This window comes from Balaenoptera physalus, assembly GCF_965194825.1.
Source record: "Balaenoptera physalus genome assembly, chromosome: 4".
NCBI classification, from domain to species: Eukaryota; Metazoa; Chordata; class Mammalia; order Artiodactyla; family Balaenopteridae; genus Balaenoptera; species Balaenoptera physalus.
Window position 1 is genome coordinate 99,994,666 of NC_138891.1, and position 16,632 is coordinate 100,011,297.

General features: G+C 39.1%; 1 protein-coding gene across 1 annotated transcript in view; it reads left to right on the plus strand.

The window, feature by feature from the left end:
- Positions 1-7,527, plus strand: part of LOC309660399 (uncharacterized protein) — a gene marked incomplete at its 5' end in the record, with an annotated part of 90,838 nt that extends 83,311 nt beyond the window's left edge. Inside the window, 2 exons of the mRNA XM_082460991.1 lie at positions 3,404-3,426; positions 5,855-7,527. Of these exons, the coding sequence (XP_082317117.1) occupies positions 3,404-3,426; positions 5,855-5,908 (77 nt within the window). The 3' untranslated portion in view covers positions 5,909-7,527. The remainder of the gene's footprint in view (positions 1-3,403; positions 3,427-5,854) is intronic.
- Positions 7,528-16,632: the final 9,105 nt, after the last annotated feature.

Sequence of the window (16,632 nt, forward strand, 5' to 3'; positions counted from 1 at the left end):
GGTGAGTGGTAAAGGAAAGTTTCTTATTTTTTACATAGGGTATCTAGTTGACTGTGGTAAGCAGAACAATGGCCCCACAAAGATGCCGTTTTTCTGATCCCTGGAACCTCATAATATGCTACCTTCCATGGCAAAAGGGACTTTGCAAATGTGACTCTGAGATGAGGAGTTTATCCTGGATTATCTGACTGGACCCAACCTAACCAAATGGATCTGTAAAATAGAATCTTTCCAGGCTGTGGTCAAAGGGAGATTTAATTAGGGAAGTATAATCAGAGAGCGGCAACACTGTTGGCTTTGAAGATGGAGGAAGGGGGTCCCAAGCCAACGTAGAGTGGGGAACATGGGTGGCTTTAGGAATCTGGAAATGGCAAGGAAACGAGTTCTCTCCTAGAGCCTCCAGAAAAGAACGTGCAGTCCTGCCAATATTCGATTATATCCTAGTGAGGCCTGTGTTGGGCTGCTGACCTAAAAAACAGTAAGATAATATATTTGTGTTGCTTTAAGCCACTAAGTTTGTGGTTATTTGTTATGTCAGCTACAGAAAATTAATACATTGACCCAGCACTATTTATTGAAAAGGCTATCATTTACCCACTTTTCTAGAGCTCCACTTTTGTCATAATTATGTGTTCATCTATTCATTGTCTGTTTCTGCATTTTCCCTTCTGTTCCAGTTGTCTTTTGGTCCGTTTTTGTACCAGTATTGCACTCCTTTAACTTCTATAACTTTTTAATATTTTAAAATAATTTAATAGTTCTGTTAACTAATTCTCAGTAGAGCAAAATTTCCCATAATGTTCTTTAACAGCAATTTGGCTTTCCTTACCTCTCTACATTTCAATATAAATTACATAACCACTTGTTAATTTCAACAACAACAATAACAAAAACTCATTGGGATTTTGATCAGTATTGCACTTGCTCCATAGATTAATTCAGAAAACTGACCTCTTTATAATACTGGTATTTAAAACATCTATGGTATATTCTTTCATTTATCTGATCTTCCTTAATTTTTCTTAATAATGCTTGTAATTTTCTGTGTAGAGGCCTTGCATGTCTTTTGTTAGATTTATTCTTGTGTTTAATTTAATTTTATTTTAAATGGCATATTTTAAATATTTTGGGTTTTTTTTTTGGATAATGTATACAATTGATTTTTGTATACTATATATACAATTTTTGTATATGGACTTTTCCTGTATCTTTGCTAGTACACTTATTAATTCTAAAAATTTAACTGTAGGTTCTTTTGGAATTTTACATATGCAACCATATGACCTGTGAATAATGACAATTTTAGTTATTTCCCTGTCCTATAACTTCGATTTCATTTTTTTGTATTATTCCATGCTAGAACCTTTAATACAGTACTGAATAAAAATGTGGAGAGCAGGTATTTGTCTTGTTCTTGATATTAAAGAAAAGCTTTCAATATTTCCCCAAGAAGTATAAGGTTTGTTATATGCTTTTTAGAACTACTTTTGATCAGATTTGGAAGTTCTCATCTATTACTATGTTGTTAGGAGTGGTTTTTTAAATTACACCTTTTATTTTGAGATAATTTGTAGATTAACATGCAGTTGTAAGACATAATACAGAGAGAATCTGTACCATTTACCCAGGTCCTTCCAATGGTGCCATCTTGCAGAGATACAGTGTAATGTTACCATCAAGACCTTGACATTACAATCCAACAATCTTATTCAGACTTCTCTGGTTTTGCTTATACTCATGTGTATTTAGTTCTATACAATTTTATCTCATGTGTAAGTTGACCATAGTCAAGATACAGAACGCTTCCATCACCATAAGGATTCCTCATGTTGCCCTTTTATAAACACATTTCTTTCCTCTCCCTGCCTACTATTCCTAACTCCTGGTAAGCACTGATCTGTTCCTTATTTCTAAAAAAATTTTTTTTAACATTTTATATAAATCAAATAAATTATGTAGTATGCAATCTTCAGGAATTGATTTTTTTCACTCAGCATAATTCCCTGGAGATTCATCCAAGTTTTTTCACATATAAAGAGTTCATTCCTTTTTACTGCTGAATAGTTTTCCATAGTAAGGATATATCCCACTTTGTTTAAACATTCACCTATTGAAGGACATCTGGGTTGTTTCAGTTTTTGGCTATTATGAATAAAACTCCTATGAAAATTTAAGTATAGATTTTTGTGTGAACATAAGTTTCACTTCTCTGGGATAAATGACCATGAGTGCAAATTGCTGGGTCATATGGTGTTTTCATGTTTAGTTTTATAAGGAAGCGCTGAATTATTTCCCATTGTGGCTATACCAAAGAGTTTCTTTTCTTTAATTAATTTTATTGGAGTATAGTTGCTTTACAATGTTGTGTTAATTTCTGCTAAAGAGTCTTTTTTAAACCATGAATAAATGTTGAAGTTGGTCAGATATCTTTATCATCACCTGTTTAGTTGATCTTATGACTTTTCTCCTTTATTCTGTTACAGTGGTGAATTCTGTGGTAATCTTTGGATTCAAAGGAAGCATATTCTCAACTGAGTTTTGTTTGTCCTTCTTTTTCTAGTTCCTTTAGGTGTATGTTTAGGTTGTTTATTTGAGATTTTTCTTATTTCTTAGGTAGGCTTGTACTGCTATCAACTTCCCACATGGAACCTCTTTTGCTGTTCTTTCTTATTATTCTCTTTTCTGTTATTCAGGTTGAATAATTTCTATTGATTTGTCTTCAAGTTCAATAAACCTTTCTTCTGAAATATTCAATCTGTTTTTAAGCCTATCTATTGAATTTTTCATTTCGGATATTGAACTTTTCAGTTCTAGAGTTTCCACTTGAATAGTGTGGGTTAATTTCAGCTGGTCTGGATTGACCACATGCTTATTTCCAGAGATACTTACCTTGTCCAACACTATAGAATGTATTAACTAAAAACCAGATGTTCTCTAACCATCTAGAGATGAAAGAGGCATGGGAAACAAACACCTCTCCTGTCTAAGGGAATGCAATTCTAAAAATTTTGTAACTAAAGGCAAACTACAGTATTGAATAGGTTATCTAATTTATTCTCTACTTTGATTCCTATCATCAGTTAACCTCTACACTAATGAAAGTTGATCATTGTTATTCCAGAATAAAAAGAAAGAAAGGGGAAGAGAGAAAAAATAAAAAATAACAGAGCCCAGAAATTATAGTGGATTCTAAGTGAAAAGATGGGAAGATACCTAAAGAGAAATTTAACCTCTTTCTGATTTTTATTAATTTGACCTTGGTTTATCAGAGATTCACGCTGAAACTAATAGTTTTAATATAATTACTATGTGCCAGGCACTGTGCTAAATGGCTAATGTATTTTATTTCCATTTATTCATATAAGCACAGTAAGGAATATTTCTTATTATCTCTACTTTACAGGTGAGGAACAGAAGTTCAGCAAGGTAAGTTAAAAACGGAAGTTGCTGAGCACAGTAATGAACCAAGTCAGGTGGGTAGACATTTCCTGGACCAGGCAAGTTTTGAGTTTGATTTTGAATGCACAAAAAAAAGCAAGAAAGGTTGGAACTGCGTAGTTTTTCTCCTATGAATCTTCAGGAAATTACCATGTTGTTGTCTGTCTAAACTATTGATCTGCACAAACCATGTCCAGTGGAAAAAGGACCTCTGGGTTAAACTTGTAAAGACCTGTAATGGATATTTGATAATGCCAAGGATGGTGATGACTAATGGCTGATAGGGCTGAAGGTCTCCACCACAATGCAGGACTTTAATTAAAAGCTGGCTTTGATTCTCTGTAGACAGATATGCAGCTTTGCTACATTGAACAAATTCTGGGCCAGAGATTTCAAAGTTCCAAAGTTTGCATCTCTTTCTATTGAAATCCTTCTCTAGATCTAAATTAAACCTTCTTCTTGCCCCTCACACATTGCAATTTATCTTGTTTTTCTTGACTCATTGATCCAAGTGAAGAAACCATTAAGAAAATCCTTTCCAAACTCTATGCTCTATCATGCATTTGAACAATAACCTTTGATTTTATTTCTATGCATCCCCCTGTTGATTTTACACTCTACTCAAATAATTACTAGCTCTCTGGGACTCATATTTGTCCTCTGTAAAATGGAAGAAATTGTTTAATCATGACTTGGCTCCAAATCAGACTTTGCTTCTATAAGTCCCAGGTGTTCAAAGAATTAATTCACCCAATAGGGTGTTGGAGGTGTGACAAACACAGAGAGAGGCATTTCCCAGATAGAAATAGAAGTAGCTCTGCTTTCTGTTCAAATATTAATGTTCAATTAATTGAACATATTAATTGAACTTGACAGGATTTCATTTGAAGGGATCTGATACTAAAACACATTTGAAAACCATTGGATTAGGTTTTTTCTAGCTCTAAGCAGTCTAAGACAATATCCTATGATTCTGCAATCTGAACAACAGAGGGAAGAGCTGTTTTATCTATTTACATTTTGCATGTTTTCAGAGACTTAGAAACAGGTATGTTTCTAAGGAATTTAGTGACTAGGTATATGGGTGATATATAAGGCTTGGCTGAGTGCACAAGTAGGAACTGATCCTGTCAGAGGGGGCTCCAGGGATGGATTCTTTTCTCATAAAATCATTTATAGCCCCTCCTCAGGAACTAGAGAAAAGACTCATGTAGCTATTTTCCCTAGCACTGTTGACTCTGCTAATTTGATGGTAGCAGAACAGTGTTGGTGAATTTTAGGTAAAGCCAATAAGGAGCGTGTGACTTCAGCCTTCCCCTCCTCCTCTACTCCCTCCCACCCCACTGGCAGCTCCTCCCATTCTGGCTGGGGAAGTGATAGAGCAGAACTGAAGTTTATTTGAAACCTTTTAGGTCAGACACTTCAAAGCTGCCATGGCTACTGGAAATCTACCCCAACCTCTACAGTATCACGAGTCAGGATGCAGAATGTGCCCCTTTTACAGCCTCTGGCGTTGTGAGGCAGTTGGTGATTGCCTCAAAACCTAGGGAGGATGCCTGCCAGGTACTTATACTCTATAGTGTGTATAAATCATAGGGTAGGGTTGGGGCAGAGCGCTTCATTACAAACTCCGCTCTATTTTGACTTAAGAAGAAAGGATTTATAAGGTTCAAATTATTAATACTGGAATCACTACTAATGTAAATCATTGTAAAGCTTTCTGGAGACCATTCCGTAGGATGGAAAAGGAGCACCACTGCGTCTACCTGGGCTCCCCTATCGACCTGCCTCAGCATCACCGCTCGCTCTCCATCCCCCACTCCACTTGCAGAGTGATCTGTCTCAAATATAGATCTGATTATGCCATCTTCTGCCTCAATGCCTTAGATGAATTTCCACTGACTTCCGAATAAAATACAAACTCTCTGGAGGAACATACGAAGACCAGCTTCATCCTGCTCCATTCTCCACCCTGTACCTTTGGTTCCTGCCATTCCGTTTTCACTCTAGCAGGGGTTAAAGCCTGAAGTTTTAGCCCAGCTGGGTAGAATGTTGAAAATATCTTCTTTTTTCTTTTAAAAAGGGTCCTGTGTTTCTCAAGCATGGTTCTCAAGTCTCTTTGAAACAGAATCAATGAGCATCTTTATTAAACACTTCTAAGGCCCTAGCCCCAAGAACTGCTGTTTCATATAGCAGCAGTTTAAACAGAGGTGCTAACAGCAAGTGGATCTCGTTGCCCTTGGGGGCTGCGGTCGTGCCTCTCAAAGTGAATTTGGAGGGTCTACACCCCTGGTAGCCAGTGCCTGCTGGGACCAGATGCTGTGGCCACCAGGTCCCCAGGTGCCCCCCTCCCCCACACGTGATGGGAGGTTTGGGGGGATGTACAATTCACTCTGTCCCCTCCTGATCCCTGCAGACCAAGACGTGGGCGCCCGGCCCCGCGCCTGGGCCCACTCGATCCAGATCATGAAGGTGGAGGAGATCGCAGCCAGCAGGTGTCCCCCACCATCAGTCAAGCAATTCCATGACTCCAAGATCAACTTCCGGCTGCCCCACCAGGTCCTGTGTTGTCAGCACAAGCCATGCTTCACCACCAAGAGGCCCAACACCTTCTTTTATGTGCAGGCCCTCCCAGTCCCCAGGTCTGCCCAAATAAAACTCTTTGGGTAAACCAAAACAACCAACCAAATGAAACAAAGCAAAACAAAACAAAACAAAAACAAAAACAAAAAAAACTTCTAATAATAGAGTGCATATTTATTGCCAGACATTAGGCTGTATGTTCTAGGTTAACTCTTTTAATCATTACAACAATCCTAAGAGGTAGGTGCTATTTCTAACTTCATCTGATGGATGAGGAAACTGAGGCACAGAGAGGTTAAATAATTGTCCAAGTTCGTAAGTGGCAAAGCCAGGTTTCAAACGCTGGCAGTCAGGCTTCACGAGCCATCCTCTTAACCATGCTCCCTTATAGCCTCTTACTAAAATGCAGATTCACAGGCTCCTTCACAACCTAAGTGTATACATTTCAAATAAGATTCCCAAGGTCATTCTTCTATACACTTGTTTGAAAGCCATTATGGTAAATGTTGCTCAAATAGAAAATAGTAGAAGGTGAGTGCCCTCTAGTGTATATACATGAGTATTACACATTTGTTGGTGGTGATGAATCAGATCTTTTATCAGTTCCTTACAAAAGAGCCACATTTCATGATGTACAAACTTTAAGAACTGTATCAGGATAAATTATTTCCATGTCAATGACTTAACTGATGCACACTACATTAAATTTATTTTGTCACAAAAGTTATGTAAATATTGCCACTAACTGTCTCTCATCAGACCTCAGCAGTTCTGGGAATTCGATTGAATTATTGGAAGCCTCCATACCAGCACGTCTGGTTACTAGGAATAGAGGCTCATAGCCTTAGTGCACTGTAACTGATAAATGTGGAACATCAAATCCACGTTGTGGAGTGGCAGATTTTACTCATCTTATCTGTGGTGGCTTCATTATATCATTAATTGTCTTCAGTAGGTTCTGCTCAATTTATTCTCTCAGAAGGGGATTATACTTAGAGCCTTCTGTTTTTTTTCTTATCCTCTTTCAGTTAGGGTTGGAAGGGAGGAGAATCAATTAACTATTTAGTGTGATATATATAAATCCCCTGTATTACTGTGTTAGGCTATAGCTTATTCCCAAACAGGAAACCATCCATGGATTTTTTTAGGTTAGAGTTAAATGTGTGTAACAAAAAGACCCCAAAATGTAGTGGCTAAAACAAGATTGAAGTTTATTCGCTTTGATATAACTCTCCAGAGGTAGTAGCTCTGACATCTACACTCAACACAGATTCCATTTTGGGCTCAAAATAACTGCTCCACTTCCTGCTCTTACATCTGTATCCCAGCCAATGGAGAAAAGACCAGGGAAGAACATAGCCCTTCCTTTTAAGGACAAACCCAGAAGTGGCATATAACAGTTTTGCTCACATCCCATAGACCAGAATTTGGCCATAAGCTTCAAGAGAGGGTGGGAATGTAGTCTTCAGTGAGGCAGTTATATGCCCCACTAAAACGTGGAGTACCATAATTTTTTTTAAAATTAATTAATTAATTAATTTTTATTTTGTTTGGCTGTGTTGGGTCTTCGTTTCCGTGCGAGGGCTTTCTCTAGTTGCGGCAAGTGGGGGCCACTCTTCATCGCGGCGCGCGGGCCTCTCACTGTCGCGGCCTCTCTTGTTGCGGAGCACAGGCTCCAGTCGCGCAGGCTCAGTAATTGTGGCTCACGGACCTAGTTGCTCCGCGGCATGTGGGATCTTCCCAGACCAGGGCTCGAACCCATGTCCCCTGCATTGGCAGGCAGACTCTCAACCACTGCGCCACCAGGGAAGCCCTGGAGTACCATAATTAAAGGAAGAAGAGGAGAATGGATTTTCAATGGACAAAGAGTTGTCTTTGCCACAAACCACTTTCTATATTTGAACATTTTTATGTGATTCTATAAGCAGCCAGTTATTCACAGAAAATAGGCAAGAAAACAAGTATCAGGTATTTCAAGAATGACAGTTAATGAAACGGTAGAATTTTTACAGAGATGCTGCTGATTCAGCTGAGAACCTGTTTTCTTTGCTTTATTGCCCTTCATGGTAGAGATTTATTAATTATGGACCTAGACAATCAATTCAAAAGTAAATACAGGCAGTCCTTGAATTGCATGACCTCAATATGCACAAATTTCAGTTAGTTACCATGGTTTAGTTAAATATCACCAGCTCCCCAACAACATAGTTCAAATTTCAGTTACCACACACACACACACACACACACACACACACACACGGTAGGTAGAGATAAAGATGGATATATAAAGTGCAAGCCGCATAGTACAGGGAGATCAGCTTGGTGCATTGTGACCACCTAGAGGGGTGGGATAGGCAGGGTGGGAGGGAGACGCAAGAGGGAGGAGATATGGAGACATATGTATAGCTGATTCACTTTGTTATAAAGCAGAAACTAACACACCATTGTAAAGCAATTATACTCCAATAAAGATGTTAAAAAAAATAAAAAATAAAGTACAAACTTTGTGCTAGCTCTTCAGTCCACAAATCACTACATAAATAACAGGTGCACATGATATTCACTGACCAATCACATTACTTTTTTTGAAAGACTGTTTGTAGCAACCTAAATGTCCATCGACAGAGGAATGGATAAAGAAGATGTGGTACATATATACAATGGAATATTACTCAGCTATAAAAAAGAATGAAATAATGCCATTTGCAGCAACATGGTTGGACCTAGAGGTTATCATACTAAGTGAATTAAGTCAGACAGAGAAAGACAAATACCAATTATATCACTTATATGTGGAATTTTAAAAAAATGATACAAATGAACTTACTTAAAAAATGGAAACAGACTCAGACTTTGAAAACAAACTTATGGTTACCAAAGGGGAAAAATGTGGCAGTGGGGAGGATAAATTAGGAGGTTGGAATTAACATATACACACTACATACCGAGAGCAAAGTGTGTAGCTATGTTGCTTCTTTGTCTAACAGTAAAAAACTCATGTGACATTTTACAAAAATGAAACTGAAAGAGGTAATTGGACAATAGAGACGAAAGTGTAGTAAAGTGACAAAAAGTGAAATTCTAATTGAATATAAACAGAATTAGAAAAAGCTGACCATGGAAATGTCATCACCACCACTGTTTGAGACAGATATTTAGCCAGAGGAACTGTGTTAGCGTTCTCCAGAGAAACAGAACCAATAGGATATGTTTATATATACATAGTGAGAGACTTATTTTAAGGAATTGGCTCCCATGACTATGGAGGTTGACAAGTCCAAAATCTGCATAGTGAACCAGTACACTGGAGACCGAGGTGAAAGCTGATATTGCAGTTCAAAATTTGACCAAATATCTGGACACGATGGCCCAACCAAGTTGACACATAAAATTAAGCATCACAGGAACTTAGTGAAGGTTTACTTATTGACATAAATGAAGAAAGTGGTTATGACAAGCCAGCTAAAGATGTCCCGAGGAAGTCATGCTGGTAAACAAATAAACAAACAAAAAACCTTCACATTAAAGGAACTCTTGGAATATTTCACAACACTAAAGCACAAAGGATAAAATATTGGAAGCTAATCCAAACTTAGAAAGGAGCCTGACAATTCACCAAGGCATAGAAAAAATGCTCATTCCATATCATAAAGATATACAACAAAAAAAGGCAGCACTGTTGAAACTATTCTTGATAAGTGCAAAGAAATAAAACACTTTACTTCTGAATGTTTCTAATGCTTTAAATTGCATTGTACTAAATAAATACTAGTTTTGATATTTTTTCATTTATAACTTACAGTAACTAAATCTTTAATGTTTTGACAAAACATTTTTAAAGATCACAAAACAATCAGTTTTTTTCACACTGATTATTAAGATTGAGTTATCTGGCTTCTGTGTGCATGGTCATTTTTATGATCCCAAAGTACCATGCAGAATGGGGACTGCCTGTGTGGTATTTCATTTAAAGAGGTTATCTGGTGGCTCAAATGGAATCTCTTTCTGGGAGGGTGGGAGAAGGGTATTAGCTCCTTTGCGTACTCTGAAGTTCCTAATAAGGTGCAGGTGTTTAGAAGATACCGGTTTCATTGTTGTAGTGGACAGCGACTCTGGGTCAGATGAACAGTGGAGTAATGTCAAGACAGCATTAGAAACAAGGTCTACACTTGGTCTCTGTCTAAACCTAAACTTCGGTTTCCTGATTCATCATGTGAGAGTTATAAGAGTGGTTACGTCTTTTATGGGGTTGTTTTGAACACAGCACCTAGAAAGTGATAAATAAGTGTCTATAGGAAGAATGAATGACCAGGACTCAGTCTGACCAAGAATAGTTACCCCACAAAGTTCTCATAACCCTTTGGTTACAGCTGAGGCTAGGACGTTAAGGCTGCCTGGGAACTGGTTAGAATGAGGATGAGGGTAGGACCAACTATTTGGAGCAAGAAAGCCTGGTCCCTTGAAGGTACATATATCAGGACCAAAAGTGGTTTTTTTGGTTTGTTTTTTTTTTAAATAAATTTATTTATTTACTTATTTTTGGCTGCGTTGGGTCTTCGTTGCTGCACGTGGGCTTTCTCTAGTTGCGGCGAGCGCGGGCTACTCTTGTGTGCAGGCTTCCCATTGCGGTGGCTTCTCTTGTTGCGGAGCACGGGCTCTAGGCACGCAGGTTTCAGTAGTTGTGGTGTGTGGGCTCAGTAGTTGTGGCGCACGGGCTTAGTTGCTCTGCGGCATGTGGGATCTTCCCGGATCAGGGCTCAAACCCGTGTCCCCTGCATTGGCAGGCGGATTCTTAACCACTGCGCCATCAGGGAAGCCCAGGACCAAAAGTGTTTAATCCTTTCCCCCAATCCTCATTCCCATTCCCCTTGACCTTTGTGCTCTCTGAATGGAGGCTGAATGGTTCAATTTGGGAAAAAGAGCAAAGGAATTAAAACTTGGGTCTGGTCACGGGGTCTCCTAGCGGTGCGTGTTCTTGCATTTTTAGTTCTCTCTGTTGCCTCACTCCTCTCAGCAAAAAACAAACAAAAAACAAAAACATGCTCAAGTCTTCCAACTCAGACAAAAGATCAATCTTATAACTGCCCACCCTGAGCTACTATTTCTCTATATATTCTTTTAAATTACCGCCACCTCATCTGGTTCTCTGAAGCTTTTGTCTCAAAGGCATCCAGTGACTTCATAATTTCTAGTATCTGGTACTCAGCACTTAAGTTTTCTGATCAGAAAGTGCAGCTTTCTGTCCACTGGCCACACTCTCCTCCTTGATGCCCCCCACCCCATGCCTCTGGGACATAGCACAAAAGGTCCCAAGACTCCTTGTTTCTTTTGTCATTAAGTGTGTCTTGTGCTCTGTCTTTGGACTTTGAACCCTTTATCCTTTTGTTCTAAAAGTTCTTCTGTGAACTTTTCATCATTCCAGCTGTGGGTATCTCACAAATCTACCCTTCCAGTCCTTACCCCTTTCTGGACCTACATTGTGATTTACACAGCCCACCAGCATCTTAAATTCAATGTGTCTGCAATAAGAGAGTATTTTAAATGTGCTTCCCCTCCCTCTGCATTCATTCAACACCATCACTTCTAGAAGCAAGTCCTGGTCCTAGCTAAACAGTTAGACATTGGAGAAAATGTCACTCTAGTTAGATACAGAGAACAAAGGAAAACAATTCTTGACTCCTAAGCTTAGTAAGATGTTGATATGGGTTTAAGTTGAAAGGTTTTAAATGTGCATTTTCCAGGAGAGTATTCTAGTCTACCAAATGAGATGAATTCTCCATGACATGAACGGGAGCAGCTTTGCATCTCTTCTGCAAATACCATTGGTTGCTAGTGTCACGAAATCATCATGGAGGCAGGTACCCAGGAGCAACGTTAAATGTCATTCTTATTTCTGTCTGGTGAGGATTACTCAACAGCAGCCCAATGCCCATTGTTCCTTGATTGCCTAACAGAAGGGACACCTGCATATATCCCAACACTTTGTCCCTAACATTTTCCCAAATGATTCCCCCCACACACCTTTCAGTTGAAAGGTGAAAGGTGAAATATCACACCCATGATATTCTTAAGCCTCCTAGAATGGATGTTGAGAGCACTGTATAGTGAAGGGGTAGGTGGCCAGGAAACTGCTGTATCCAGGCAAATGGACTTCTGGAGAGCTTTGGCTAAACTGGTGGAAACAACTCTTTTAACAACTGTCTGGATCAAAGTGATTACCTCCTGTCCCCCCTATACTTGCTAGTTCTTCTTTCTGAATTTCATATTTTTGTTAATCTTAGATCCACAGGCTGAATACCTGGGATAATCTTCAAAAATTTCTCTCTAAATCGGGCATTATGCTATTGTTTGCTTTCCATATTTCCCTTTTTCTAGAAATGACATCCCACACTCACCACTCATTCTCTCCAACACTAATTATAGGGGGAGGTCCCCTGTGTTCTAGCATGATCCCATCTCCTACCCCAGCCATTGTGGATTTGTTCCAGGGTGGGCATCTGAACGAACAAGGAAGAATTAGAGTATTAGAAAGACTTAAGCTGCAAGTAAAAGAAAACCTGACAACCAGTACCTTAATTTGTTTTTTCTCATATAATAACAACTCCAAAGGTAGGCAGCCCAGGGCTAGTGCATCTGCTCAAGGATGTAACCAGGACCCAGGCTCCTTCAATCTTACTGCTGTGCAAACTTTTTCATGGGACTTTCTTAATCTTGGTCGCAAAATGGTTGCTGTAACTCCAGATATCACATACATATTACTATAGGAAAGAATTACAGAGGGGCTAAAGGCAGAACATAAAAGACATAAGGGGCAGGCACCATAGCTTTCTCTATTTAATAAAATTTTTCTGGAATATTTGGGTGGTATCTACACCTCCATGAAAAACTAATTTTAAAATTACTTTAGGGGGCTTCCCTGGTGGCATAGTGGTTGAGAATCTGCCTGCCAATGCAGGGGACATGGGTTCGAGCCCTGGTCTGGGAAGATCCCACATGCCCCGGAGTGACTAGGCCCATGAGCCACAACTACTGAGCCTGCGCATCTGGAGCCTGTGCTCCGCAACAAGAGAGGCCGTGATGGTGAGAGGCCCACGCACCGCGATGAAGAGTGGCCCCCACTTGCCGCAACTAGAGAAAGCCCTCGCACAGAAACGAAGACCCAACACAACCATAAATAAATAAATAAATAAATAAATAAATAAAACTCAATCCCATTTCTTCCCTCCCTCCCTCCCTCCTTCCTTTAAAATTACTTTAGTTACATAAATCATAGCAAGATCTTTTTTTGACCCACTCCTAGAGTAATGAAAATAAAAAAAAAAATAAACAAATGGGACCAAATTAAACTTAAAAGCTTTTGCACAGCAAAGGAAACCATAAACAAGACGAAAAGACAACCCTCAGAATGGGAGAAAATATTTGCAAATGAAGCAACTGACAAGAGATTAATCTCCAAAATACACAAACAGCTCATGCAGCTCAACATCAAAAAAAACAAACAACCTAACCAAAAAATGGGCAGAACACCTAATAGACATTTCTCCAAAGAAGACATACAGATGGCCAACAAACACATGAAAAGATACTCAACATCACTAATTATTACAGAAAAGCAAATCAAAACTACAATGAGGTATCACTTCACACTGGTCGGAATGACCATCATCAAAAAAATCTACAAACAATAAATGCTGGAGAGGGTGTGGAGAAAAGGGAACCCTCTTGCAGTGTTGGTGGGAATGTAAATTGATACAGCCACTATGGAGAACAGTGTGGAGGTTCCTTAAAAAACTAAAAATAGAATTACCATATGACCCAGCAATCCCACTACTGGGCATATACCCAGAGAAAACCATAATTCAAAAAGACACATGCACCCCAATGTTCATTGCAGCACTATTTACAATAGCCAGGACATGGAAGCAACCTAAATGCCCATCGACAGATGAATGGCTAAAGAAGATGTGGTACATATATACAATGGAATATTACTCAGCCATAAGAAGGAACAAAATTGTGCCATTTGCAGAGACGTGGATGGACCTAGAGTCTGTCATACAGAGTGAAATAAGTCAGAAAGAGAAAAATAAATATCATATATTAATACATATATGTAGAATCTAGAAAAATGGTACAGATGAACCTACTTGCAAAGCAGAAATAGAGACACAGACGTAGATAATCAATGTATGGACACCAAGGGGGGACAGGGCAGGGGGTGGGATGAACTGGGAGATTGGGATTGACATATATACACTACTATGTATAAAATAGATAACTAACAAGAACCTACTGTATAGCACAGGGAACTCTACTTAGTGCTCTGTGGTGACTTAAATGGGAAGGAAATCCAAAAAGGAGGGGATATATATACGTGTATAACTGATTCACTTTGCTGTACAGCAGAAACTAACACAACACTGTAAGCAACTCTATTCCAATTAAAAAAATTACTTCAGTTAAAGAAAAAACAAATTAGCAACACCAAAATGAATTAGATATTTAGTCTACATTAGCTTTAAAAAACAATTATTTTAATGATTCGTGTAAATATTTGCCTCCAAAATCCTAAAAGTTTAAAATGCAAATTCTAGGACAAAAATTGAGTAAAAATCTCAAAAATTCCACTTCTTTGCTAATCTCACTACTATCACCCCATGACCACCCCCATTAGAATTTCTGATAAATTGGCAGAAGTTTGCCAAGGCAAACATATCTGTTTGGCAACACAGTTCATAATTATCCTGAGTTTCTGTATCTAGCAGAAAATTACAGAGCTGAGTCACTTGAATAATATTGGGTTGGCCAAAATTTTCGTTCAGGTTTTTCATACCATCTTATGAAAAACCCGAACGAACCTTTTGGCCAACCCAATACATTTCTTAAGTTTGGCTCTCAAAATTTGGGAATTGGTGAAAGCAGTACAATTTAGTAAAGGTACTGGGAATTATGACTGTGTGTGTGTTTTTAGAAGGCAGAAAATCTGCCAGAGGGATGTCAGAGTCTTTTCTAATTCTCTCCAGAAAAGGGCAGACTCATATACCATCAGCAGGCCTAAAGTCAGTTATGTTCAACAGGGCTTTGGGGCAGAGAGGAGGGGTAAAGTTCATAAGGATTCTGGGAAGCATGTGCAGTTTGAAAAATGATACTTAATATACCTATACCTCATGAGTTTGTATAAGTCTAGTCAGAATCTTTTTGGCTGGTAGGGTCACACAGAACACAAAGCAGTGCAGGAAACTGGGTTCAAAAAGGATGAGAATATCTACCTTACACCTTATGTCTTACAACTTACTCTAAACATATGATCTGTCCCTGTCAACTTTCTGATGCTTGAAATTGCTTGACAAGGGGATGCCTTTTACTCCACCCCGACAAATAACACTTACATACAAGTATCCTCCTTGGAGACAATTTGAACCCCTAGGAAGTGTGGTTTAAACTCACACTAATCAGGCTGTTAAGGTCCTTCTTAAGTGTACCATAACAAGGTGAAGGTAGGGAAGGCGCTGGAAACCAGAGGAGGAAATGAGAGAGGCCCTGCACATAGAAAGGCTAAGGGTGGGGAGGGGTGGAAACCTGGAAACTAGCACACAATTGGGCTCAAGTCCAGCCTATCTGACCAGGCAAATGTTCAAAACAGCCTGTGCCTGCTTATCTTTTACTAACTTTATGGGTATTCTCAGAATTAGAGCAATAATGAAGGGGGTTCTTAAAGGAAAATGGGCCAGAGAGGTTCCTTTTCATTAATGAGGTTCACTTATCACCACCAGGCTCAGTCAAACCCCATCACAGGCATCTAGAAAAGACAAACAAAGCCTTCCTTGAGTGATAGGTCTTTTTCTGTTTGTTAAAAAATTAAGGTATAATTGACATATAATATTAAATTAGTTTTAGATGTAAATGTAATGATCATATATATGTGTCTATTGCAAAATGATCACTGCAATTAACTAGTTAATATCCATCACCACACAGAGTTACAAATTTTTTTTTTCTTGTGATAAGAACTTTTAAGATCTACTCTTTTAGCAACTTTCAAATATACAGTATAGTATTGTTAACTATAGTCATCATGCTGTATCTTACATCCCCAGGACTTATTTATTTTATAACTGCAAGTTTGTACCTTTTAACCCCCTTCATCAATTTTGCCCCCTCTCCCCCTCCCCTCACATCTCACTGTCTCACAACACTCTTTCTTCTTGATTCCTTTGGAGCATCTGGCAGTTTCTCCTGCTCAGTCTGCCCTCTGTTCATTCATTCTATAAACATTCAGAGCCAACCACATGCTAGGCATTGTGGTAGGTGCTGGGGATACACAGACCCTGCTCTCACGAAGCTCACAGTCTGGTGGGGTAGACAGATGTGTTGTCTGTAGGACAAGTGTTAGATAGGGGTGAGCACAGGAGCCTAGAAGAGGAGAAGATGCTATCCAAGTCAGCCTGGGAGTGTCAGGGATGGCATCAGTGGGAGGTGAAGCCAGATTCCAGTTCTGAAAGGCACAAAAGAGTTGCCCACGTAGAGAGAGGTGAGGCAGGAATGGGACTAGGAGTGACAAAGTGATTGTGGGCAGGTGCATAGGCCCAGGACCCAGGATGTAGCAAGGAT